At 37.0% G+C, this 22,176-nt stretch overlaps 1 protein-coding gene across 1 annotated transcript in view; it reads right to left on the bottom strand.

Moving 5' to 3' along the window:
• PRKDC (protein kinase, DNA-activated, catalytic subunit) overlaps positions 1-21,553 on the bottom strand; it is a 72,172-nt gene extending 50,619 nt beyond the window's left edge. Inside the window, exons 1-29 of the mRNA XM_053466180.1 lie at positions 21,331-21,553; positions 19,709-19,785; positions 19,534-19,626; positions 18,788-18,862; positions 17,434-17,542; positions 17,023-17,135; positions 15,839-15,938; positions 15,507-15,562; positions 15,390-15,420; positions 14,123-14,280; positions 13,582-13,728; positions 12,833-12,997; positions 11,243-11,411; positions 10,299-10,348; positions 9,508-9,645; positions 9,091-9,240; positions 8,530-8,645; positions 8,183-8,342; positions 7,795-7,881; positions 7,127-7,246; positions 5,987-6,146; positions 5,332-5,438; positions 5,131-5,221; positions 3,500-3,663; positions 3,057-3,209; positions 1,819-1,926; positions 1,249-1,475; positions 822-916; positions 276-375 (exon numbers count right to left, since the gene is read on the bottom strand). Coding sequence (XP_053322155.1) covers positions 276-375; positions 822-916; positions 1,249-1,475; positions 1,819-1,926; positions 3,057-3,209; positions 3,500-3,663; positions 5,131-5,221; positions 5,332-5,438; positions 5,987-6,146; positions 7,127-7,246; positions 7,795-7,881; positions 8,183-8,342; positions 8,530-8,645; positions 9,091-9,240; positions 9,508-9,645; positions 10,299-10,348; positions 11,243-11,411; positions 12,833-12,997; positions 13,582-13,728; positions 14,123-14,280; positions 15,390-15,420; positions 15,507-15,562; positions 15,839-15,938; positions 17,023-17,135; positions 17,434-17,542; positions 18,788-18,862; positions 19,534-19,626; positions 19,709-19,785; positions 21,331-21,553 — 3,542 coding nt within the window. The remainder of the gene's footprint in view (positions 1-275; positions 376-821; positions 917-1,248; positions 1,476-1,818; positions 1,927-3,056; positions 3,210-3,499; positions 3,664-5,130; positions 5,222-5,331; positions 5,439-5,986; positions 6,147-7,126; positions 7,247-7,794; positions 7,882-8,182; positions 8,343-8,529; positions 8,646-9,090; positions 9,241-9,507; positions 9,646-10,298; positions 10,349-11,242; positions 11,412-12,832; positions 12,998-13,581; positions 13,729-14,122; positions 14,281-15,389; positions 15,421-15,506; positions 15,563-15,838; positions 15,939-17,022; positions 17,136-17,433; positions 17,543-18,787; positions 18,863-19,533; positions 19,627-19,708; positions 19,786-21,330) is intronic.
• Between the last annotated feature and the right edge of the window lie 623 nt (positions 21,554-22,176).

Raw genomic sequence — 22,176 nt, forward strand, 5'->3', positions numbered from 1 at the left:
GACTTTTCCAGACAGAAATGGGTTCTCTATTTACAGTAAACAATACTGCGCTTGCTGGCTGCTTGAATGGTTCAATTGTAATGACATGCACCTTTATGCCATGTTTTCATAGCACTAAAAAACCGATGCTCACCTTAGGTCTGTAAAAACGTGCAAAAATGTGACCTTGCACTCATAATAAATAATATAATTTTAAAAACTAATAAATGGAATCAATTGCAAACCTAGAAAACATACAAAAAATGTCTACATGAATTTTTCAATTTTTTTTTAACCTTGGGACACGCCGTTTGCCTGCTTTGTTCAAGCTGTCAGCTTTGCGTATAATTATACGTTTCAGGTGATCAATTGCATCACAGCACTGCTGAATGGTGCCTAAAGGGAATGGAAAAAGAAAAGCAGAATACAATATCTTGTTACTCATACAGCATTTTAATTTATCAGGACGGGATACAATGCTAACACTGTAATATTTTGTGTAAAACATCTAAAACCTCATAGGCAAGTGGATTTATCACTAGAGTAGAATTAGAGTTACATCTCCAGACCTAGTGAACTTCCCCTGCACAAAAATGGCTATTACAACGCAAAGTATGTAATTTGACAAATTTCCCCCAATGAAGTAGCTCAAGATGTTAAAAAGTATAAGGAACCTACGACATAACTCTGAATATACTTCAGATACCTCTAATCTTATTGTAAAAAAACACATTTTGAGCAATTAGATAAACCAATATTACTGTAATGTTAATTTTTCCAATAGCGTTTGAAATATGTGAACGTTTTACAAATCCCCCCCCAAAAAACACAGTTAAACTCACCTAAGGATTTCTCATCTGAATGACACAGTGCCAAGCTTTCAAAATATATAACCAACACCTCAAATACAAAGTTTTCAACCAACGCGTTCTCTTCCCTAGGAAGCAAAAGAACATTAGTTTTTATATATATTAAAATGTGAAAATATATCAGCTCTCATTCAGTTACACACGCTGCATCCCCTGGGCTCCAGGTTAATATGTTCGGTATCCAGACCCAGTCCCCTTCCAGGTTGTGACCACTCTCTGCTACTTTCAAGTCTAAGTGGATGAAGCCCCCATCCCCAGGACTGCAAACCAAGTACTATGCAATAGGCTTTAGCTTTAAAATGAAACTGTCATAACATAAATAAGGTAGCCTATAGTGGACTATGACAAATATGTTTAAAATGCATAACATACATTTCAACAGAAGTATTCTATTACATACCTAAATTCTTTATATATGTTGTTGAAGGCAAGAGCAGCACCCAATCGTTTAAATGCATTAGGATGAAGTGCTAGGCTGTAGAGGCGTTTAAATAACGATAGGGTGTTGGCTGGGCTGTTTTCTTGCTGTTGTGGTGTTGTCTGCTTTATTGACCATCTTAGGAACTCCTGGATGCACTGACCACAGAAGTCTCGTAGAGTGCTGTCAATCGGATCCACAATGCCATCCTTAACACACAAGAGAAAAGGATCTCTGTTAAGTGGAACACTATGAGGATTGAAATAAACACAGTAACATCATATGCTTATTCAATCATACAGCAACCAGGAGCAGGTATACGATTAAGTCAAGTTTAATATGCATGAAAAAGTTTTCTGTGATAAGCTTATACTGACTGAGAAGCAATGACTAGACCTTATATATATATATATATATATATATATATATATATATATATAAAAAATGTGCAGATCCGAACTGTGACAAAAGTGACACAAAGTGAACAGCTGCTATAATTCTATCATAAATTATATTATTTTTGGTATTTATTTATAATGAAAAAGGACTCACCAAAATCACTTCCAGCAAAGCAATAGTATCCTGACTTTCAAATTTCTTGTTGCTGGTAAACCAATGTATCAGACCCATAACAAGAGGATCAAAAAGCTGCTTTGTTACCTAAACACAAATATCAAAATAAAGTAAACAAAACATTAGCAATATGGAACAAATGCAAAACATAAGGCTACTGGAACAACTGATTAAAAAAAAGTCTTATATGTGGCATAAGGTAGCAAACCATTACAGAGCCAACATAAATGACTTGTGATTTCCTAAACTGGATCTGTCACTTTTTCTAAACCCAAAACATTAACATTTTAGTTACTTATTTTATGAATAAATCAATGGAAATGCAACAACACAAACAACCATGATTAATTCTGTTCATCACAGACAAATCCTTTATTTGGTAAATAAATTAATGAGTGTAGAAAATAGATCTAGAATAATAATTTTGACAAGCTTTGATTAATATGCATTTCTACAGATACAGCCTGTAACCATGGTTTCCATATCGCATAATAGGAAGTTTTTTTTTCAATTGGCCATATAATATCCTTGTTCCATCGCGCAAAACAGTTTTTTTTTTTTGTTTTTTTTTTTTTTTTTACTTTTGACTAAAGGCCAAGAGATTTCTTCTCCGGGTTTCCAATTTCTAGCAGTTAAAAAAATCTCATGTCAAAAAAAATATAAAAAATAAAAATGTATAGCGAGATATTTATTATTATTATTATAAGAGAAAATAGATATGATTACTGTGTGCTGAAACCCTACTAGCAAATAGGATTCTTTCTTTTCAAATAACTTATCTGATAAAATGTTTATAAAGTTATCCCTAGTGGTTGCTAATTAGTCCTCAGGACTATAACCTCAGGTGAACACTCCTGTGTATCTATTCACTATCTGCAACCTGCCTCTGTGTTTCTTCTTACTAAGAGGTATGAATTAAAAAAAACTAATTAAATCCAATGTAGTTAACCCTACACCCATTGATTTTACAGTTTTACATATTAAATAAACCAATAAAAAGCTGTGTATATATGTAAACAGTAAGGGAATTTAAGATCATATGCTCTACCAATCATACAATGGGGAAAGTTATCTTCCCAAGTCACAGGAAATTCGGCGAGTTGAAGCCACAACGCTCACACTTCAACACTCGAGAATTGTGGAATGACATTTCTAAAATGTGCAACGGATAAAGCAAGGAAAATGAAGATAGTAAACAAAAGTTTTTCCAAACATACCTGGTCGACATCACATGCCAAGTGAAGCAAAACAGGAAAAGTACGTTTGTATAGTTTATACATTGGTGGTGGACCTGTGTTTGTGTCCGGCATCTGAGACGCTTTCCCCAACATAAATGCAACCATGCTATGTAACAGCTCACAGGCTGCAACCTGAAATACAAGTGTTGAAGGTTAAAAATATAGAGAGATATATATATATTTCAAAATGAATTGATAGAGTCAGTAGAATGCTGGAAAGTACTCTAATTTATATGGTTGTAATTTTTGAACACTATCCCATGATGTATGTGTGATGCACTACTCAAGCTGTGCTTTACTTTACTGTTCTGCAGAACAATGCTAATCATTTTTAGACAGTGTTTACAGCTTTTTAGACTACTGATCAAAGGATGCAACTTGCTTAAACTTAAACAAAAAAAGAGATAAAAACCAAAACACACTTTTGTCTGTCGGTCACTAGCAGAAAGTGCCAGTTCGGTAACACGAGGAAGGAACGTGTCCAAGTAGATGACTGGTTTCTGATCAATAAATGGCACGGCGAAGTTCAGTCTTTTTTCTGTGTCCCAGGAAACATGATTCTTTATCATTTCTTCAACAGAAGTGGCTTTTCATTGTAAGAAACCAAGGGTATAAAATTAGTTTGTGTGATATAAACAAATATTTTGTTAGTCTGCACTAACGCATATATTAATGATGTGTGAAAGGTGAAGCAATGTATGGGTGATCCTCTGACCATGTCAGCATTTAGGTAAATAAAGTGCTTTGAATGACGCAAAAAAAAAAAAAAATAATACTTTGTCATTGGGTATTTTGTGACCAACATTTCGAGAGAAAAAAAATGGTTAATGAAATGGCAAAAAAAATCTTACTTTATATGTTTAAAGGTACATTCCTGCCACCATATGCATTTAAATGCATACAATACCTTACATCTGACTTTTCTTTTGCATCAGACACGCTCCACATTTGCAGAACTACAAAACACGACAGCCCGTAGGTGCTTATTTTTATGTATTAAAGTGCTTACAAATTACTTTAATGACCCATTTAAAAGTAAATTGGTTTTAACGAAGCAATTAACACATGGTTTGAGATGTAATGCTACAATGAAATCACAAAGTCTAGAAACTAGGCTAGGATCATTAAAACATTCTACAATTAAAGCCAATGGAAACATCCGCACCTTAAACAATGCACTGGGATTAGTAGAAAAATAGCATGATAAATAATACGTCGAAGGCGATGGTAGACGATGCAAAACAGATCTTGAAATGAGTAGAACCTCAAGGCACATCTAAATACACTTTGACACAAAAATGAACCCTTTCATTACAATTCCATTCATTAACTGGATTGTTGCTATTGCAATGCAATGCAGAATGTAATTTTATGTAAGTGTATAAGTGTATGTATAATAGAATGTAAGAATTGCTAATAATATTAACAAATTGTAATAATATTAACAAAATGCAAAGAATTAATATAATATATAACCAGATTTAATCTTTAATCAGGTGAAAATGCACCAGCATTGCAAGGGTGATTTTTACAACCCTCCTTTACTCTGCTAGGTAAGGTGGTTTCTTACAGTTTGTCAGTCTTCATGTCTCTAGATAATTTGCAAAACTGTACCAGCTTCAAGCTTTCTTCCCTACAAGAGTTTTTACCAGGGACCATTTATACTCTCCCATGCATCAATCTCCGAAGACCGAAGAAGGACCCTCTTTGAGGGGCATAGCATTTTTTAATATTTTAGATGTGTAAATTCATGCTATAATAAAAAATCTGCATTACTGTTGTCGATGTATATATTTAATGTGTAGAAATGTCTTCATGGACGGGACTGCATGGGGCACTAGATGGTCTCTTTATAGATCTCTGCCCTTATCGATCAGGTGATCATGAACTGTGATTCTCCAGAAATCCCAAAAATAGAAATAAATAAGAGGCTTACGGAGCAAACAGTTTTACTTGATGGTCTCAGATAACACACAGTAGTTTACATAAAAATTCAAGTTAGTCACGTATCATCACCTGTATGCAAAGGCTCTAACATAATGAAAATGATTACCTGTGACCAAACTGCGATTAATCTGTCCTCCGAGAGACCCAAGTATCCGCACTACCCTATTCCTTACAGCTGCCAAAGTTGAATCTTCATTCTAAGAAAGAAAAAAGCTTTTTCACTCATATCTTTGGAATTAACCATCGTCAGAAAGGTAAAAAAGGAAAAATCATTAAGCCTATTATGAACCAACAAGCTAATACATACCACATTAAGGCTCTTTGCTCTCTTTATCTGGCGAATCAGATTTTTATTGAACCCTTTTTGTGATGCTCGAGAAAGTCTAGTAAGTTCCAGGGCATTCATAGAATCATCTGAAAAAACATAAGAGTTCCATAGTAAGCCAACAAAAGAGTGTGGAGAAGTAGTTAGAATAAAAAAAAAATATGCAACTTCATTGCAGCATTGTTTCTTTTTTACAGGTAACGGATGTCAATTTTTCTCTCAATCTCTTTGCAGTCTGGAAAAAGATCAATTTCTCTTGAAAAAGATGATTTTTGTATTTATGTAGTGCCAGCAGATTCCATAGCATTGTTGCAATACAATACAGAGAAAGTATTTAACATGGACATTAAAAACAGACGATATATGGAATTGGCAATAACATTAACACATGTTAATACCGGTACAGATGGAAGAGAAGGCCATGCACTTGTGACTTTGCAAGCTTCTGGATATAGTGTTGCCCACAATTGGTTAGTTATGACCCCACGACTTCATGGGCTTTGCTATAACGCATCGTTTTAAGAGAAATTGGCAAATCTGGCCCAAGTATCAAGTGCCTACAATATGAGTTTCTGTGAATATCTTAAACATTTCACTAGATATGGCACACTAAAATATTTGCAGTGCATTTCCTTACCAGCAAAGGAAGAATTTGCCAAGTAACCATCTAGAGATGGAAGAATCTCTTTATAGTAAGGTTGCATGATCTCAGAGGGAATGTGTGTTGACCAATCTTCAAGTGCAACTAGCCCAGAATCAGCGAGAGATGGACAGCTGAGTCCTAGTTTAAAGGCGTTCTACAGCAAAATAAGATAATAAATGTGTCACTCCTAGATTATGCACAGAATGTGTAAAGGAAGAGTAGAGGTTTAGCTTACTTTTAACTTGACAATTTTGCTTTGATATCACAACACAGCTCTTTATCATTATTGTAATCACACTGTAAATGGCAGATATGCTTGTTTTTACAGCTCAGCTGTACTGGGGGGGATAGGGAATATCTAATGCTGCAAGCATAACGTGGAAAGTTCTATGGAATGTGAATGTCTAAAACATTGGACCATGTCTATGTAGCCATGGTCTCTGCTCAAAAAAACCACATTGTGATCAGCAAACCCGGAGATTCTGCTAAACGCTGGACCTCCAAGGTAGATTTCTCTGTGTAATGTGGATACAAAGCATCAGAAGTGATCTATAAATTATACATCAGACTTTTCATATAGATCAAAAGAAGGTTTAAATGTGTTTTGGCAATTCACAACCATGATAATAACCAAGATTCATGTAGTTAATACACAGGTTAACAACTACAATAATAACCAACCAGCCTTGTAGTGGCGTGATTTATTTCAACACCAGATTAGGTTCCTTAATCAGGATAATTAGCAATGTTTTCCAGGAAATACATCATGTCTTCATATTGCTGACCAGCACACTTAAAGTGAGTGCTGCCCTGTCCTGTGTAAAATGTATAATGTAAATGTATAAAAGATGTGAAAATTATGTGTCCTGGAAAACATGGCTGATGCAAATGAAATTTGTCATTGGTAACAACAGTTACCACCTGTAGGCGTTAGTTAAAGAGCGCTCGGCTCATCTTTAGACCACTGTAGTTATAGTCTCATCAGTTTCTATAAGAGTTTATGAGAAGAACGATGGATTCCAACCAGAGAGACGCAAGTCGTGCTCTCAGGAGCAGCCTTAGAAAACCAGGACAGCTTAAGCTTATAGTCTACACTGAAACAGCAAACACTGGAATGACCATCCTTCTACCTACTTGCAACGCTGGGATGTATGCCTTAATGTCCAACATGATGATTTCATGAGGCAGACAAAGAATAAAAGTCAAGCAAGATGCCAGGAGCTCATCCTTGAACTGCTTCATTTTTGCAGATACCTGTAAATCATACACACGACCATTAGGGAAAACTTTTCTTTAACATATACTCACCCAGCGCTATAACCACATACACATTGTATATAGTCTGTAAAGAAGAACATGTATGAAAACAGACATTGTCGAGTGAAGAGGCATCTTAACTAATCCACAAAGGTCAAAAGCAACCTAACCATAGAGGAAAAGAAGAAACAAATAGGTGAACATCACCCAAACACAGACGGCTCCAGGTTGGTCGCAATACTGTAAAGGCTACTGAGACCTTGCAACAAAGAGCGGATTGCATTTGCATTATTTCCAAAGTAGACATGCTTTTTTCTACCAATAACCAATAATTATTGCTCACCAGTCTGTAAGCCTATAAAAAAATGTGCATCTTAAAGCAAAATCAAAGATTTTTGAGTTTGTCATAGAAAATTACAATTTTATTCTAGAGAATCTTTTGTCCGCACAATAACTTTATTAAACAAAATAATTTCACTGAAAGCCATTATATGGAAAATACGTCAAATTGTATTTCTGTGTAAGTAGATCTCCGAAAACTTTACCTCTTTTCCAAATTTTGCAAAGAGTGCAAAGCAAGAAAACTTTTCTGGATCTTCTGGACATTTCGTGTTACTCTTTGGATTGATACCCTACAAAAATAATACATTTAAAAGACTAGAGCATAATAATAAAAAAAACACCATTACGGAGATGTAAAAGAAACAACATTTGCGTTATTATGTTGGTAGCCAGTTACCACAAAAAAGGTATTTTTAAGCTGAACCAATGGTGCAAAATAATTTAAAAGTTGCAGTAGCATTTTAGGGAATGAAAAGCAGGAACTTCACAAAGTTGTAAAGTGTAAATTGTACCTCACTCTTCTGTGTCTTGACCCATATCAAAATATATGCATCCTTTATTAGAAAACAGTACTGTGAGTCCAAAACATACCTGAAAGTATTTTAATTTCTTTGCATTTTTCATTGCTACTGACAGCAGTCTGTAGAAGCCACTGATCAGAGGCAATCGTGTAGATTGTAGCACAAGCTCGTAGCCAAATGCATAGATCCATGATTCAAAGAACTCCACATGCTTGTATGGTAATATTTCACTAAAAAGGAGATTAATATTTTGCTTAATGAACAGAATGAACACCTGATGCATTATTTCCTGAAAAGGAACCCAAATCCATCAAGTTAATAAGAGCTTTAACGCACACTGACCTGTTTTAACAAACAAAGACATTTAGGAGAGTAGCCCCGGTGTGAGAAAAAGCAACTGGAAAACAAATGTTTTACCTGCAGAATTCCACCAGGTTCACAAAAGCTGTGAAATCTTTAGGCTTAGAAGGGTAAAGGTTGGCTGTCGGGTCAGAAGTTGCTACAACCATTGCACTGCTTGTAGCTTTATCAATCTGAAAACGTTAAAGAAAATAGTGATTAATTAACCTATATGGATTGAAATGTAAAAGACAAGCCACAAAATATTTCTCATTATTTGTAGATGTTTGCAACTTTGCCCCAGAATTCAAGTCTGAGAATCTATTATAATCCTTTATTTATATAGCGCCAACAATTTATGCAGCGCTTAATCTACTTCCATTATTCCAGAGAGGGTTAATTCACTAAATATGGTTGACAGAATTAGTTTCTCTTCAAATAATTGGTTGCTGTATCAAGAACCAATTCTCAATCAAAATGATTAAACCTGATATGAAGATGAAGAGTTTATTTTAAACGCCTGTACCTTGTTCAAATAAAATGAAAGAACAAGTGCCCCAAAGCACAATGTTAAGGCATCTTAAGACAAACATACTAAGTGTGCCGGCTGAAACCCTAATGTAACCAGGGTAATCTCACCTCATGCCCAATGTCCTGCTTTTGCAATGAAAGGTCCAACTTCTCAATGATCTTCAGGACAGACTTTACAAGCTCATCGTACAATAACCTATTCAGCGACTTCAGCGGTGAATTAATAGTTTGAAATATTTCATCGGAAAACATGGACTCCTTTAAGTTAGACAAAAAACAAAGAAAACTTTGTTTAAGGTTTGATAAAACCTAATAAAAACCTTTTTGCATTACTCATTTACCCCATTCAGCATTTTAACTTGGTGTGCAGCATTTCGCAGGTGAGCAACTCATTTCATTGCAATGCACAAATAAAAACGCATGAAAAAAGCCTGAGAAGTCATGGACAGAATCATGATATCACGTGCAGTACTTACCCGGGAATGAAAACATACCTGAAGCCAGGTGTTATGATCTTGGACGTACCTTCATCTGATCACAGTTGAGTAAGTTTCTGAAGAGGTCAAGGTAGTCCTTATAAGAGGGAACTTTCCACTTTCCTATGCGGATTTCACCGGCAGACGTTGGATTTTCAGACTCCAAATCTTCCTTTCCACTTCCCTCCTAAACACAAACTCCAGTCATAATCAGTTGGTAACAAATTACATTATCAGTTCTATTAATTTGTGATGTACATATTGGCCAACCCTGGAAAGAAAGAAAATGCTAGGCTTGCAGCCAAACACTTCCCGTTCAGGATCCACAGAAGAGGGAAAATATGCGATACATCCTCCTACTGCCCTGACTGCGCATGTCAGCATGGCCTCTGTATAGCTGACTGCTTCAATCAATACCATACAGCTTACAAATATTGTAATAGGGGAACACAGGGAACGCAGTTCTACTTAATTTTATTTACTTTTAAAATAATATATACTTTGGGATTAAATTCAAAATAGTATGCACACATTTGTGACTTGGAATTGTAAACAACTGTTCATTGGTTACAATTCAAGGTCATAAATGTGGCCCCCAAACCAACTAGGTTTTATATATATTATTTATAGTAAATTATATGACACAATCAAAATAACGGTATCTAAAGAAAGTTCTTCTTGTCCTGAAAAACAAATATATATATTGTTTGTGGGTATACTAAATGAAAAAAGGAGAAAATCACAGCCAAATACAAACACTTCAGAAGTGAAGGGGTTAAAGGGGAACTGTTGCCACCACATTAATCTAAACAATAGTGCAATAAAATAGTTGGTATTTACCTTTGCAAATGTTACAGGCTTGGAGCACACTCTGATCAATCCTTGATGAACTGAAAGTCAGAAGATACATTATGAAGTGCTATGGTTATTAGACACATGAATGTGTTGTTCGAATGAACTTGAAAAAAACAAACACTTTCTGTTGTAATTTCTTATTTCTATAGCACCAACGGATTCCATGGCACTGTACAATGAGGTTATACATACACAATGCATTTTTTAAAACAAAGAAAAAGCATGGAACTTTCGAGGTGCTTTCCCACTAATAGAAAGAATAACAGGCTTCCCTGAAATCTTTGTAGAAATGGGTAGATATAACAGAGTTGGCACAATGCCTTATCACATATGTTTTAAAATAAAATGATGTGACAGTAATAGTTCACATTTAAAATGACAAAAAGTGGATTATGTTGTTTTTCATTTCAGAAATGTCAATTTACACAAACCTCTATTATTTGCGAATCCATAGTACTATGCAGTTATTTATCAAACCTTTATTGCAATGCTCTGATTGATAAAGCGGCATTGCAAACATTTGTGTCTAGATTTTGCATACTTAATGCATACTTAATGCACTTACTTAAAGTCTCTTAATTGCTTGGGAGGAGGAAGGGACAGAGATTTGTTTTAGCAATGGACCAAGTGAAATTTGAGAGGTTTTTTTCAACCATAAAATATATTTGCAGCAAAGTAGCAGCTAAATGAAATATGAGTTTCCACAAGTTTCAGAGAGGAGAGGACATCTGTATTCATATGGCCGGGACTACATATGCTACACAAAAAGACAATATTCTAAACACAAGCCAAATATGTTCAGTAAGTTTTAGAGGGGAAAAAAGAATGCCGATGGTTTTGTATAAATGTAATAATTTTGCAGTTTGTAGTAGTGTTGTCCTGCAAAGTGGATTTTAACAGAGATGGAATAATACCGATTCACTACTCACCCACAGTGCTAATCAAACTCCAAAGCACAGGTCCTTTTCCCGCTAAGGACAAGAAGACCTTTATCACAGACCTACAGCAGGACGATTGCATCTTCAAGCTGTACTGAGGGAAGCTGTCAATCTGCACAACCAGGAGACGCTCTAGAACCGGAGTGTAGACTTCAGGGATCTGCAGAAAAATATGTTATGCTATTTTCCTAATTTCAGCAAATATCAACTTTGTATGGACTGTGTTAGCAGGTCTACATATTGAGTGCTTTATAGGTGTAACTTGGCCTCACCCCATATCCACTTTTAAAACTACTATAGCAAACCTTATGCATCAGTGATTTTCCAAACATGTTAAGGAAGTGTTCAATTACCGTATTTGCTCGATTATAAGACGACCCTGATTATAAGACGACCCCCCAAATCTGAATATTAATTTAGGAAAAAAAGAAAAAGCCTTAATATAAGACGACACTATAGGAAAAAAGTTTTACCAGTAAATGTTAATTCATGTAAGCTTTTTTTTTTAATAAAAGCTATGATTGAGAAAAATATTTTGGTTTTATTTCCTTCTATTTTCCAACCTGCCCACCCAGTTATGCACATCTGCCCAGGAAATGCCTTATACCCCCTATATGCCACTGTGCCCCATGATATGCCTTTTAACCCTCTAAATGCCACTGTGCCCCATGATATGCCTTTTAACCCTATATGCCACTGTGCCCCATGATATGCCTTTTGACCTCCTATGTGCCACTCTGCCTCCAGAAATGCCTTATACCCCTATATGCCACTCTGGCATTAAGGGGGTTAAAAGGTATATTATGGGGCAGAGTGGCATATAGGGAGGTTTAAGGCATTTCTGGAGGCAGAGTGGCATTATGGGGGTTAAAAGGCATTTCATAGAACACTCTACCTCCAGAAATGCCTTATGCCCCCCCCCATTTAACACTCCCTCCCCCTCCCTCCTCCAAACTAACCGGTGCTTCTGACTCCCCTGTCATGTAGCCGGGACAGCGTGTAGACGCGACAGGAGGATCCAGGTCCCCTGCAGCTGCGGGGGATCTGGATCTTAGTCGTCTCATAGTCAGACCTATTTGAGGTCTGATTATAAGACGACCCCGATTATAAGACAAGGGGTATTTTTCAGAGCATTTGCTTTGAAAAAAACCTCGTCTTATAATCGAGCAAATAGGGTATTTTACATTCAGTAGTTAAAAATACTTCATATTAATCAGCAGTGCATAAAACCAAATTGTACTAACATGTCCACAAACCATGCAGCCATATAGGCATTAAAGGACATAAAAAGACTTGGAATAACATTACCCGTGTCTTCCACTGAGAAATCATATGTTCCCACATGCATCCAAAGTTTCATACCTTACATGTGGGCTATGAACTTGACAGCTTTTTAAAGGTTGGTGCTAAAAACAGGACCATGGTTTAAATGCTCAAAGCATCAAATCATCAGTTATGTCTCAATTACTGCCATAGAGTCATACAATGTTAACACCAAAATAACACCAAAACTTTTGGCGACAGGTTCACTTTAACACTTTAAATGATTATACGTTACAGAATGTTCTGCTTGGTGCGTACAGTGTCCATGTGAAGTATCACACTTGCAACCGATTGAAGGAAATTGGGCAACTGGTAAACATTGTCGTCTTCTGTGTCGGCCTCTGTAAGGTACATTTGCTTGCAGCGCTGGAGAAGTTCAACGTACATAAAATCCACGTCCTTGGCATTTACTGCTTTGCAGGGCTTTTGTTTAAAGGAATAAAAGAAAGCAGGGGGGAGAATGTCTTTATGATTGAAATATAAAGTGCATAATGACTGAGCATCATGAGAAAAAGCATACAGCAAAAAAAAGACTAAAAGTCTCCTGGAGGGTTGAATTTTTATGCACTTTAGTAAAATAGTAATGTATACTCTAGTTATTGTTTCTCATAATACCCTGGTTCATTTGCTAATTAGGAGCTGTGGTTTTAACAGTTCGCTGTTTATTATGAAGGGCCAACACTGGAAGGTTTCTCCAGCTAGGAGGGCTCAGCTGGCCCTGTATAATGCATAATTCAATGAGTGAGGAGACAGATGAAGTCTAACCGATTTAACTACACATTATAAAGAGGGACACTGAAGCTCTTCCTACAGCAGAACTTCACCGGGTGGAGTTTGACCAGTCTGGTAATGTTGACATAGCTAAACACATCTGTTCATTCATTTCAAGCTGAGCTAAATAATTTACCAAACTTTAAAAAAAAATTGTTTTGGAAAGAAAATGGCTGGAAAATTCAGTAAGGCTTTCTATAATATCTTCTATAAGAAGGCTAAAAGATAGTTCATACCGCTGCAAAAAGACCATAGCCTCGAATAGCAATAGACAGGTCCTTGTTGCCAGATTCCATTCTCCTGATGATCTTATAGAATTCATCCATAAAATACTTTAGTTTGCTCTTGTGAGTTTCAGCATCATTTGACACAATAGCTGCGACCTTAAGAAACAAAAAAAGATAAGTTACTGGTTTGTTGTCATATTTAAGTCAGTCAGTAACTGTCAAGCAAGGACATTTAACACTTGGTAGCGGTTATAGAGGCATTCATGCCCATTTGATTTTTAATCTGGATTGGTATAGCAAACTACTTGGAAGAAAAAAAAGGCTTAAAAGGAGCACAAATATATTTGTACGGTTAGGTCATTAGAAATGAACACTATCTGAATCAGGTAATTCTTGTAGGTCAGAAATTAGGTCAGTCCAGAACCCGTCACCTTGGGTTATACCTCAAGAGTCATTGCTTTTCGCGAATCTGCCATTTTTTTTTAACTATTTCTCATAACATATTGAACAATATAAAAGTATGTATTATATATTCTTAAGAGCAATATACCTGTTTAAGGAAGGAATCCATGGCTACAACGGCAAGTTTTCTCATTTCATGATTTGAGTGGCCGCACCACTTTGACACTACTTGAAAGAGTGATTGGTAGTTCTCCATGAGGTAGCTACCAAACTGAGAGGCATGGCATGCCAGCAATTGCAATCCAGCTGAAATTGGTGCAAGATTGTTAACAAAAGTGGTCTAAAACACACAGCTTCAGATATTCCCAGAGCGATCAATTTCAACTAACAAAAACAGACCTAAAGAAAGAGGACCTTCTACCTAGAAAGTTGTAGAGAGGACATGCCTGCTCACCTATATTCATTATATTTATTTATATAGTGCCAGAAGGTTAAACAGGGTGCAGTAAAAGTAAATAGGACAATTTAAATATCATTAACAGACCTTAAACATACTGGCACAGAAGGAGCAGAAAGCCCTGCTCTTGTGAGCTTACAATCTATTTGGTGGTTGATGGGGAAGGGAGGCAGTAAGAGAGGACTGCTTGAATAGGGATACATTTCTTGTAGCTAGCACATTATAGAGAACTGTTTTGATCTTTTAGAAGGACATGGCGATTGTTTCTTTGGAACACTGGTTGAGGGCATTAGGAGGCAAGGTCATTTGCTTATCAGAATAGGTGGGCTTTTACTGAACACTTAAAATTCAAATTAGAGGGAGAAAATCTGTTGGAACGTGGTAGCGAATTACAGAGAGTGGGAACATATGATAACGGTAGAAGAAAGATGCAAGTCAGTGGAGACATGAAGAGAGTGGTTGGGATTGTGTCTGCAAATAATCGCAAAGACATGTGGGTGCAGAGTTGTTAAAAGCTCTGTAGGTCAGTAGTTTGAGTTTAACTCTAAGTTAAGTCTACAGGGAGCCAAAGGAGTGACTGGTGCAACGAGGAGCCAGGGGAAGAACAGTGGGAAAGGACAATTAGTCTGGTAGCATGTTCAGGATGGATGGTAGCGTGTTCAGGATGGATTGCAGATGGAATATCACAACGGAGTAGATTACTAAAATGATATATTATCATTCCATCAGACATTGTCCCTCTTAGCAATACGCTGCCATACACTACTCCTTTGCTGGGAAAGAAATCAGATCAATAATATGGAAATCTGATATCATGTATTACAGCATCTTTTTGAAAACCTGCCAAAAAAAAAAAAAGAAGAAGCTCCTATAACCGTAACAATAACAAAGCCCTAAGAAGCAACAATACAGCCATATTCATGTAAAAAGCCAATATTATATAAGAAGTTTGTTTTACCTGAAGGAACAGCATATCTCTTCAGATCAACCTGAAACAAGTATTTATTCCTAATAAATGTACAATATTGACACCCAAATACAGACATAATAGTTACAGGACATCAGAAGACTCTACCTTGGGGCTTATTGCCTTCATTGTGTATTCAAAAATCTCTTTGGAGGTTTTGGCATCTGAAAAAGAGAGACATATTTGTTTTATTTCTCAGTTTGGTCTACTTTAAATGTTGTTTAAAGTAAACAGTCACTCTAAACATCTATAAGTGAAGCAAAAGAGCAGTAGTATGCCCAGTATACTACAGCAAACTATATAAAACTGGTTTATGGTAATCCTTGCTGGCTCATTGAAAGGTTACTGCAACCCATGACACAACATGGTATCAATAACAAAATACTTATTGAGACTGAAGATTTGTGGTAAAAGACTATGATTAAGTAATTCTACTGTACCTTCTTCAGCAGATTTGGTAAAATTAACCAGAAGTGCAGATAATCCCCTCAGACACCCGGCTACCACTGCAAATTTAGGTTCTCTGGTTGATGAAGTCATCTAAACAAAAGAAATAACACCAAATTGTTTCACCACGGAAATCTACAATATTGTCACCAAACGTGTGCACATAGCCATGCTGTGGGGAACACATGTAATTATCTGCAATTTGCTTTCTATGTACCTGTCAATTGCTGCTGTCTTCTTTTGATTTTACCTTTTTTTTCCCTGTGGTATTGATTTCCGCTTCCTCTGGATGTGTACCCGCTCGTTTAAGAATTTACTTTGTATGTCACAACAGCAATGTATCTGCACAGTTACAAGATTCTGGGCCTGTTTTCATAACATACAATTTATAACTTCTTCCAAGTCGTTGGCCTTTTGATGGAAGTACATTAGGCCACAGAGACTGCCAATGCATTTGCACATAGTAGAAGTATGATGACGCCAAGAATGTGGTGTAAACTCTAAAATACTTACCCACAATTCTAACCTTAAAAGTTTCTGCGTCTGAGTTTATCAAAGGTCACTTACTTTTGTGGACAGTGTTCCATTTCAGGTTAAAATTCCCTAACTTTTGTGTTTCCTATCCCTGGGTCGTATTACTGAATATATTGCCTAGCTAATTCGGTTGGTTAAATAAAGCATTAGTTTGAGTTGAAACTTTTAAGAAAACAGTTAAATATCCCAAACAGCCTTCCCAAAGAAGAATACATATTAAAGTACTTTAATATGAATTCTTTAAAATGTATAAATAAAGTGCTTTCTGTGTATGCAGTGTTTATTGAGCCATCTCTAGGCCTAACTGGCAGTAAGTATATCATGTGTCAGCATACATGCGCAGACGAAATAATCCAAAACTTAACTAAGCCAGTTGTGTCCAAATCATAACATTGATGCTTGCCTTGGCGACTTAGAAGGGGTTAAACACTTTTTTAATAGAATTTCAGATCATCTTCCTTCAGTGTGACACTTTTCTCATTGTACAATATAGTTTAGAGACGTTCATGCAGCTTCATATATTTAGAACAATATCACTTATTACCCTTGATGGCAATTTTCACATAAACTTACAATGGGTTTAAAGAAAAATAATCACAAATGTTAAGTCCTTAACAATGACCAACATCAAAAAGTGAAGTACCTGACTTTTCAATTCTCCAAGGTAAGCACGGAAAAGCCTCTCCGAGTTGTTAAGCATGTCACTAGGCTGGACTTCTCCCAAAACGCCAAGAAGCTCATAGACTTTTTCCAGAACTGTAAAACAGAAGCTTACGTGTCACACCTTTTCGTCAATTTGCTAAGGAATAGGGAAAAAAAATAATGTTGGCTGAATGGACCCTGCTAATTCTGAGCTGAACCATTCCCAGGAATGCAGAATGTACGTTGAACTTCTATTTACACACCTCTATTTCTTTTATTTAACATTCACATCGGAAACACTTCTATTTACCAGAAAACTAAAAAACGCAAGTCAACCAATACAGATTAACACCATATATTTAATACTGAAGAATTATTTAAATGTCATTTCAAATATATCACAAGATGTTACCTGTGTCTGGTAATTTACTCTTGATTGCAAGTTCTCCATAAAATTTATCGAATAGTTCAGGAATTTTAAATTGTTCAATTATGTAGGAGTTCTTCAAAAGTAGAAGCAGCTGAAAATACAGTAATCGAGATAAAACACACCCAACATAATTTACATGTAGAAGTAAAGCAACTATAATAACAAGGCATGTTTACTAACGCAAGAACTTTATCTGGGAAAAGAGGGAAGCTGAAATTTTCGCCATATGAAGTATGATGTACATAATACGATGTATGTGGGATTTCTGAAATCCCGGATGACACTTATGAATTTAAGTTCTTCTGGAAATCTAGGAGTCTTAGAAGAAAGGATGCTGTATTATAAAATGTTGTTCTAGGCATATTTGCCGGCATATTAAAGGATAACGGACGATAACATCAGAGATACTGCATATGAGATGCAATATTGGTAAATGTAAAGTAACACCATTAAGTAGTAACAACACAAATGCTACTTATGAGACAAATAGAATCAGCTTCAAGGAATCATCATTTGAAAAAGATTTGGTTTTAATAATTTACACCAAATTCAGCAACACAATGTCAAGTAGCTACTTATAAAGCACACAAATAACTACCATGCATTGTAAAGGGTACCACACCCCAAGCAAATAACTTTGAAGAAAAGCTACTGTATTCATTTCAAACAGAGAAAGCCATGTTTCACAGTGTGTGCTGTGAAGCTCTAGAATGAACTACTTATAGAGGATGTGACTAGAAGGGTACGTGCCAGAACAGTACATGTCAGAACAGTACGTGCCAGAACTTAAAAGTTGCTGATCCAGAAATGATTCTACCTGTGAAGTTATAAAGTTTTTTGTCCCATCTTCTGGCTCCAATTGGCATGTGCTTAAAAAGTATTGTTACCTAATGCAATTAGGTTTATCTTAGATTGGTTGAACTCCGTGGACTAATGTCTTCTCAACATTATTACGTAACTATATTATTATTAGTAGATTATTATTATGCTTTACTGTTTGATATAAACATAAGGAATTCACATCCAGTGATTCTTTACTTTTTTGAAAGGGCGCCATAGACAGTATTTGCTGTCAAGAACATTAACACACTAGGATGACTTATAGTTATGCTACGAGTGCAGAAACAAGGCTTACATTTAGAGCCATGAATGGAAAGGTACACATTCACACCAAAAAAGTGGCAATGTATAAAATGTTATGTATCCCATACATACTTACGTTATAAAGGTTGATAGTTCCAGTTTATTTACATTGTTGTGCCACGAGAAACAAGTGTACCCCACCACAATACCCAGTGCAAGAAGTGTGTAACAATACAAAAATATGATATGTTACCTTAATAAGAAGCTCCAATGCAGGCACTTTACACTTTGCAGCTTTCTCTTTGGTGTATACAATGACACATATTGTCTGAGGAGTTGTAGAACACATATATTAGTTTATATGAAATGTACTAATGCAGACTATGCCATTCTATGACCAACCTGTGATATATGCATACTTGAGAGCTTTCTAAAAGAGCTCACCCTGAGGCTTGTAGAATGTTAAACTTTTAATAGCCCATCGTGAAGATTCTATGTAGCGACTCACCAAATGTGTTAACCAAATGGTTCCAATACCATCCTCTTAGAAACGTTGCCTCCTCATTATTTAAAAGATACACTTAACTAAGTCACCATCATTGAAGGCTAGATTATCAACCATGAAATACAGAAGCACCTAATCTTATATATTATAGGAAATAGACAGGAACGGACTAAGAGACCCTGAGAATCTGTCCCGTCATGATGAGAACCAGGGTCAGACCCTGAGAGTTCCCAGGTGTGGATATGGAGAAACCTGAATTTCTGAACCTGGCATACATAACATCAAGAAAGGACCATCACAAGATGGTAGGGCATTAAAAACCTCCAGTCTTCCACCAGATTTATTTCCACATTAAAGCTGGACAGATACTTAAAATTGGCTGAGCACTGGAGACTACATCCCAGAGTAAATAAGAGTAAAACAGCATATTTTAAACTCACATAATAACACTAGTATCACAGTACAAGTAATGAGAAACAAGTTATTGCAGCTACCTTAACATCTAAAGCATAAGGCTGAATCTTTAGTCCAATCTTCTCCAGGAAAGTGTATAGGAACTTAAGAGATTCTTCTCTGCAGTCTCGAAACTGGAGCAAAAATGAAAATGATTAAAACAAAAAATAGAAGTCGATAAATGAGAACATATTATAAATACATTTTATGACTTACTTCATCAAACTTCAGAGACTGGCGAATAAACACATGTAATCCAACATCTTTCGAGAAGATCAAAGAAGTGTTCAGATCTACAATAGAGACGTATAAGAATTAATTAGCATATGTATCCAGCACAAGCAATTAAAACTAGTAATCGCATGACTTGTTTGATAAAAAAAACAAAACTCTAAGCAGTGTAGTAAGGTCTTGTTTTAACACGATTATCCCTTAAATGTATTTAGCAGGCCTGTGGTGAGAGCTGGACCAGTGTTTTGGAAAACCTATGTAGTTTTTGCATGTTGGGGGCATCCTGGATGTACATTTCAAAAGACTACGCTAATTTTTTACGCTTTTTGCTTGTACCAGACCAGCGATTTTAATAAAAGTTTCACTGAACCAAGTTTTCCCATCTCCTGAGAAGACTTACTCTTGACGTGGCGCTTGCTGGCTTACCTCCAGGCTATCTGCCGATGCACACGCATGCAAATGTTACCGGTACATTTCCCAATTGCAGGTGGTGGGCTCAGCAATCACCTGGACACTATGCTGTCCACAACAATGATCCAACTTTGTGCTAAACAGGCTAGGCTGTCAAAAGACATCAAAGGGAAAGTGGTCCAGGGTGTCTGCACCACGACCCGCATACTACACAGCGTACGGAGGAATCATCAGAAGCTTAACGTCTAAAAAAGCAGGGATGACAGTTCCTTTAATACCCCTGGCTTGGAGTCTGCCATTGCGACGTTACAAACGGGTAAGGGATCTTCAGAGTATCAACGAGTGACCCAAACGCGTACGTTTGTATAAAGAGAAAAGATGGAGAATAGCTTGCAAGGCTTTTCAGGTTTTTAATGTATCAAAGGGAAACTGCCAGGGAATCACTCATTCCACGTTAGAATCTTGGTTACTTTGAAAACAACAGGCCCTGAAATAGAGGTGATGGTACGCGTTTCGAAGAGAAGGGAGGATGCCAGGTTGATGATTAAACACTGAACTCCAACGGTGGAGAAAAGATCATTTCTTATGTGCTCCCATCATGACTTTTAAATACCGCTCCAACTTGTTATTGTTCTCTTGCACAAAAGAGCACTTGATGTTTACCAGAAACAGCCTTTTAACGATATTTCACCTTTAATAGTGTTTCTTCGTCTCGGCCACGGCCTTGGGGGATCTCCTAGCAGGAGAATTTGCTGCTTAGTCAGCATAAGACGGCTTATTACCCATGATCGCTAAAATAATTGTTTCTGCTCTTATACATTATGAGGGTCCGACCTAAGGAAGTGCCTGCTACAAGAAAAGCTTGGCTGGCCCTGTATCGTGTATAGTTAAGTCACATATTACTTTATTTACTATGCGGGGGTTCAGCAAGTCTTGCTTGAGGAACCTAGCAGAGTTGGCCCTTTATAATGAAGACTGAAGAGTAGAAACCACGGCTATCCTTAGTGAATAGACCCCAGAGCCCTCACAAGCTGGCCGACATATCGCTGCCATATGAAGTAGAGATGCTCCCGCCTCGAGAGAGAGAGAGAGAACCCCTATGGCCTCAGGCAACTATGTCACCATATCTTGCACGAGTACGTCAAACCACTAAAGTTTCTGTAGCGTCTAGTAAGCAATGGCCATTTCCTACACACCTAATGCTCTGCTGCCCTCCGCTGTCACCACGCACTCTTCCCCCAGGCGGCGGACGAGGCTATTAGCCGCCTCACACACAAGCCCGGGGTCTGAGCAGCGCAGGTAGCCGTGTAGCTGGTGCAGGCTACCCTGAATACCACCGGCAGCTTCAGCGGCGTCCGCCGTGTCTCCATCCCCTCCTCCATCAACATCGCTGGAACCACCAGACGTTGACGGCAACATTTTGTTTTTGTTTTGTATAAATATACAATGCTGCTGACAGGCGACAGGAGGAAGCCGACCTAACGCATTACAGGCGCCGAGAGCCACAGCTCAACGGCAAGAGAGGTACAGGATAGGACGCAAGGATGTCAATCAAGGAATAGGGGGCGGGTAACCAAGCGACACACAAAAAAAAAAAACACGGATCCTTTAAGAAGCAAAGGATGTGGCCAAAATTATATACCGGCGTTGACTGGGCCGCACCACATAGGGGAAAATGTTTCAATTTTCAAATTGTTGTTGCAAGATCTGTTAAGTGATGTTCATTTTACAACAAAACAGGAAGACCAAAGTACAACGTGAAACTGTCATTACATGTTAAGTAAAAAAAAGTGAATTACCGGAAATGATATGGGCTAAATAATGTGGCTGCAGAGGGGTCTCGTAATATTTTTTCTTTTGGAACATGTCTGTTGAAGTAGTGCTTGTGTGCAATTAAACGTGTTAATTTAAAACAGTATTACAGTGCCGCAAGTTTATTGTAAATATATTCATAAGCAAGGAGTGTTTTCTTTGCATTATTAAATTGGCCACCCCCGAGGAAGTGATTACATTGATCGCGCCCTGTCCCTGCAGGGGAAAAA

Source organism: Spea bombifrons, chromosome 5 (genome assembly GCF_027358695.1).
Source record: "Spea bombifrons isolate aSpeBom1 chromosome 5, aSpeBom1.2.pri, whole genome shotgun sequence".
In the NCBI taxonomy this organism is placed as follows: Eukaryota; Metazoa; Chordata; class Amphibia; order Anura; family Pelobatidae; genus Spea; species Spea bombifrons.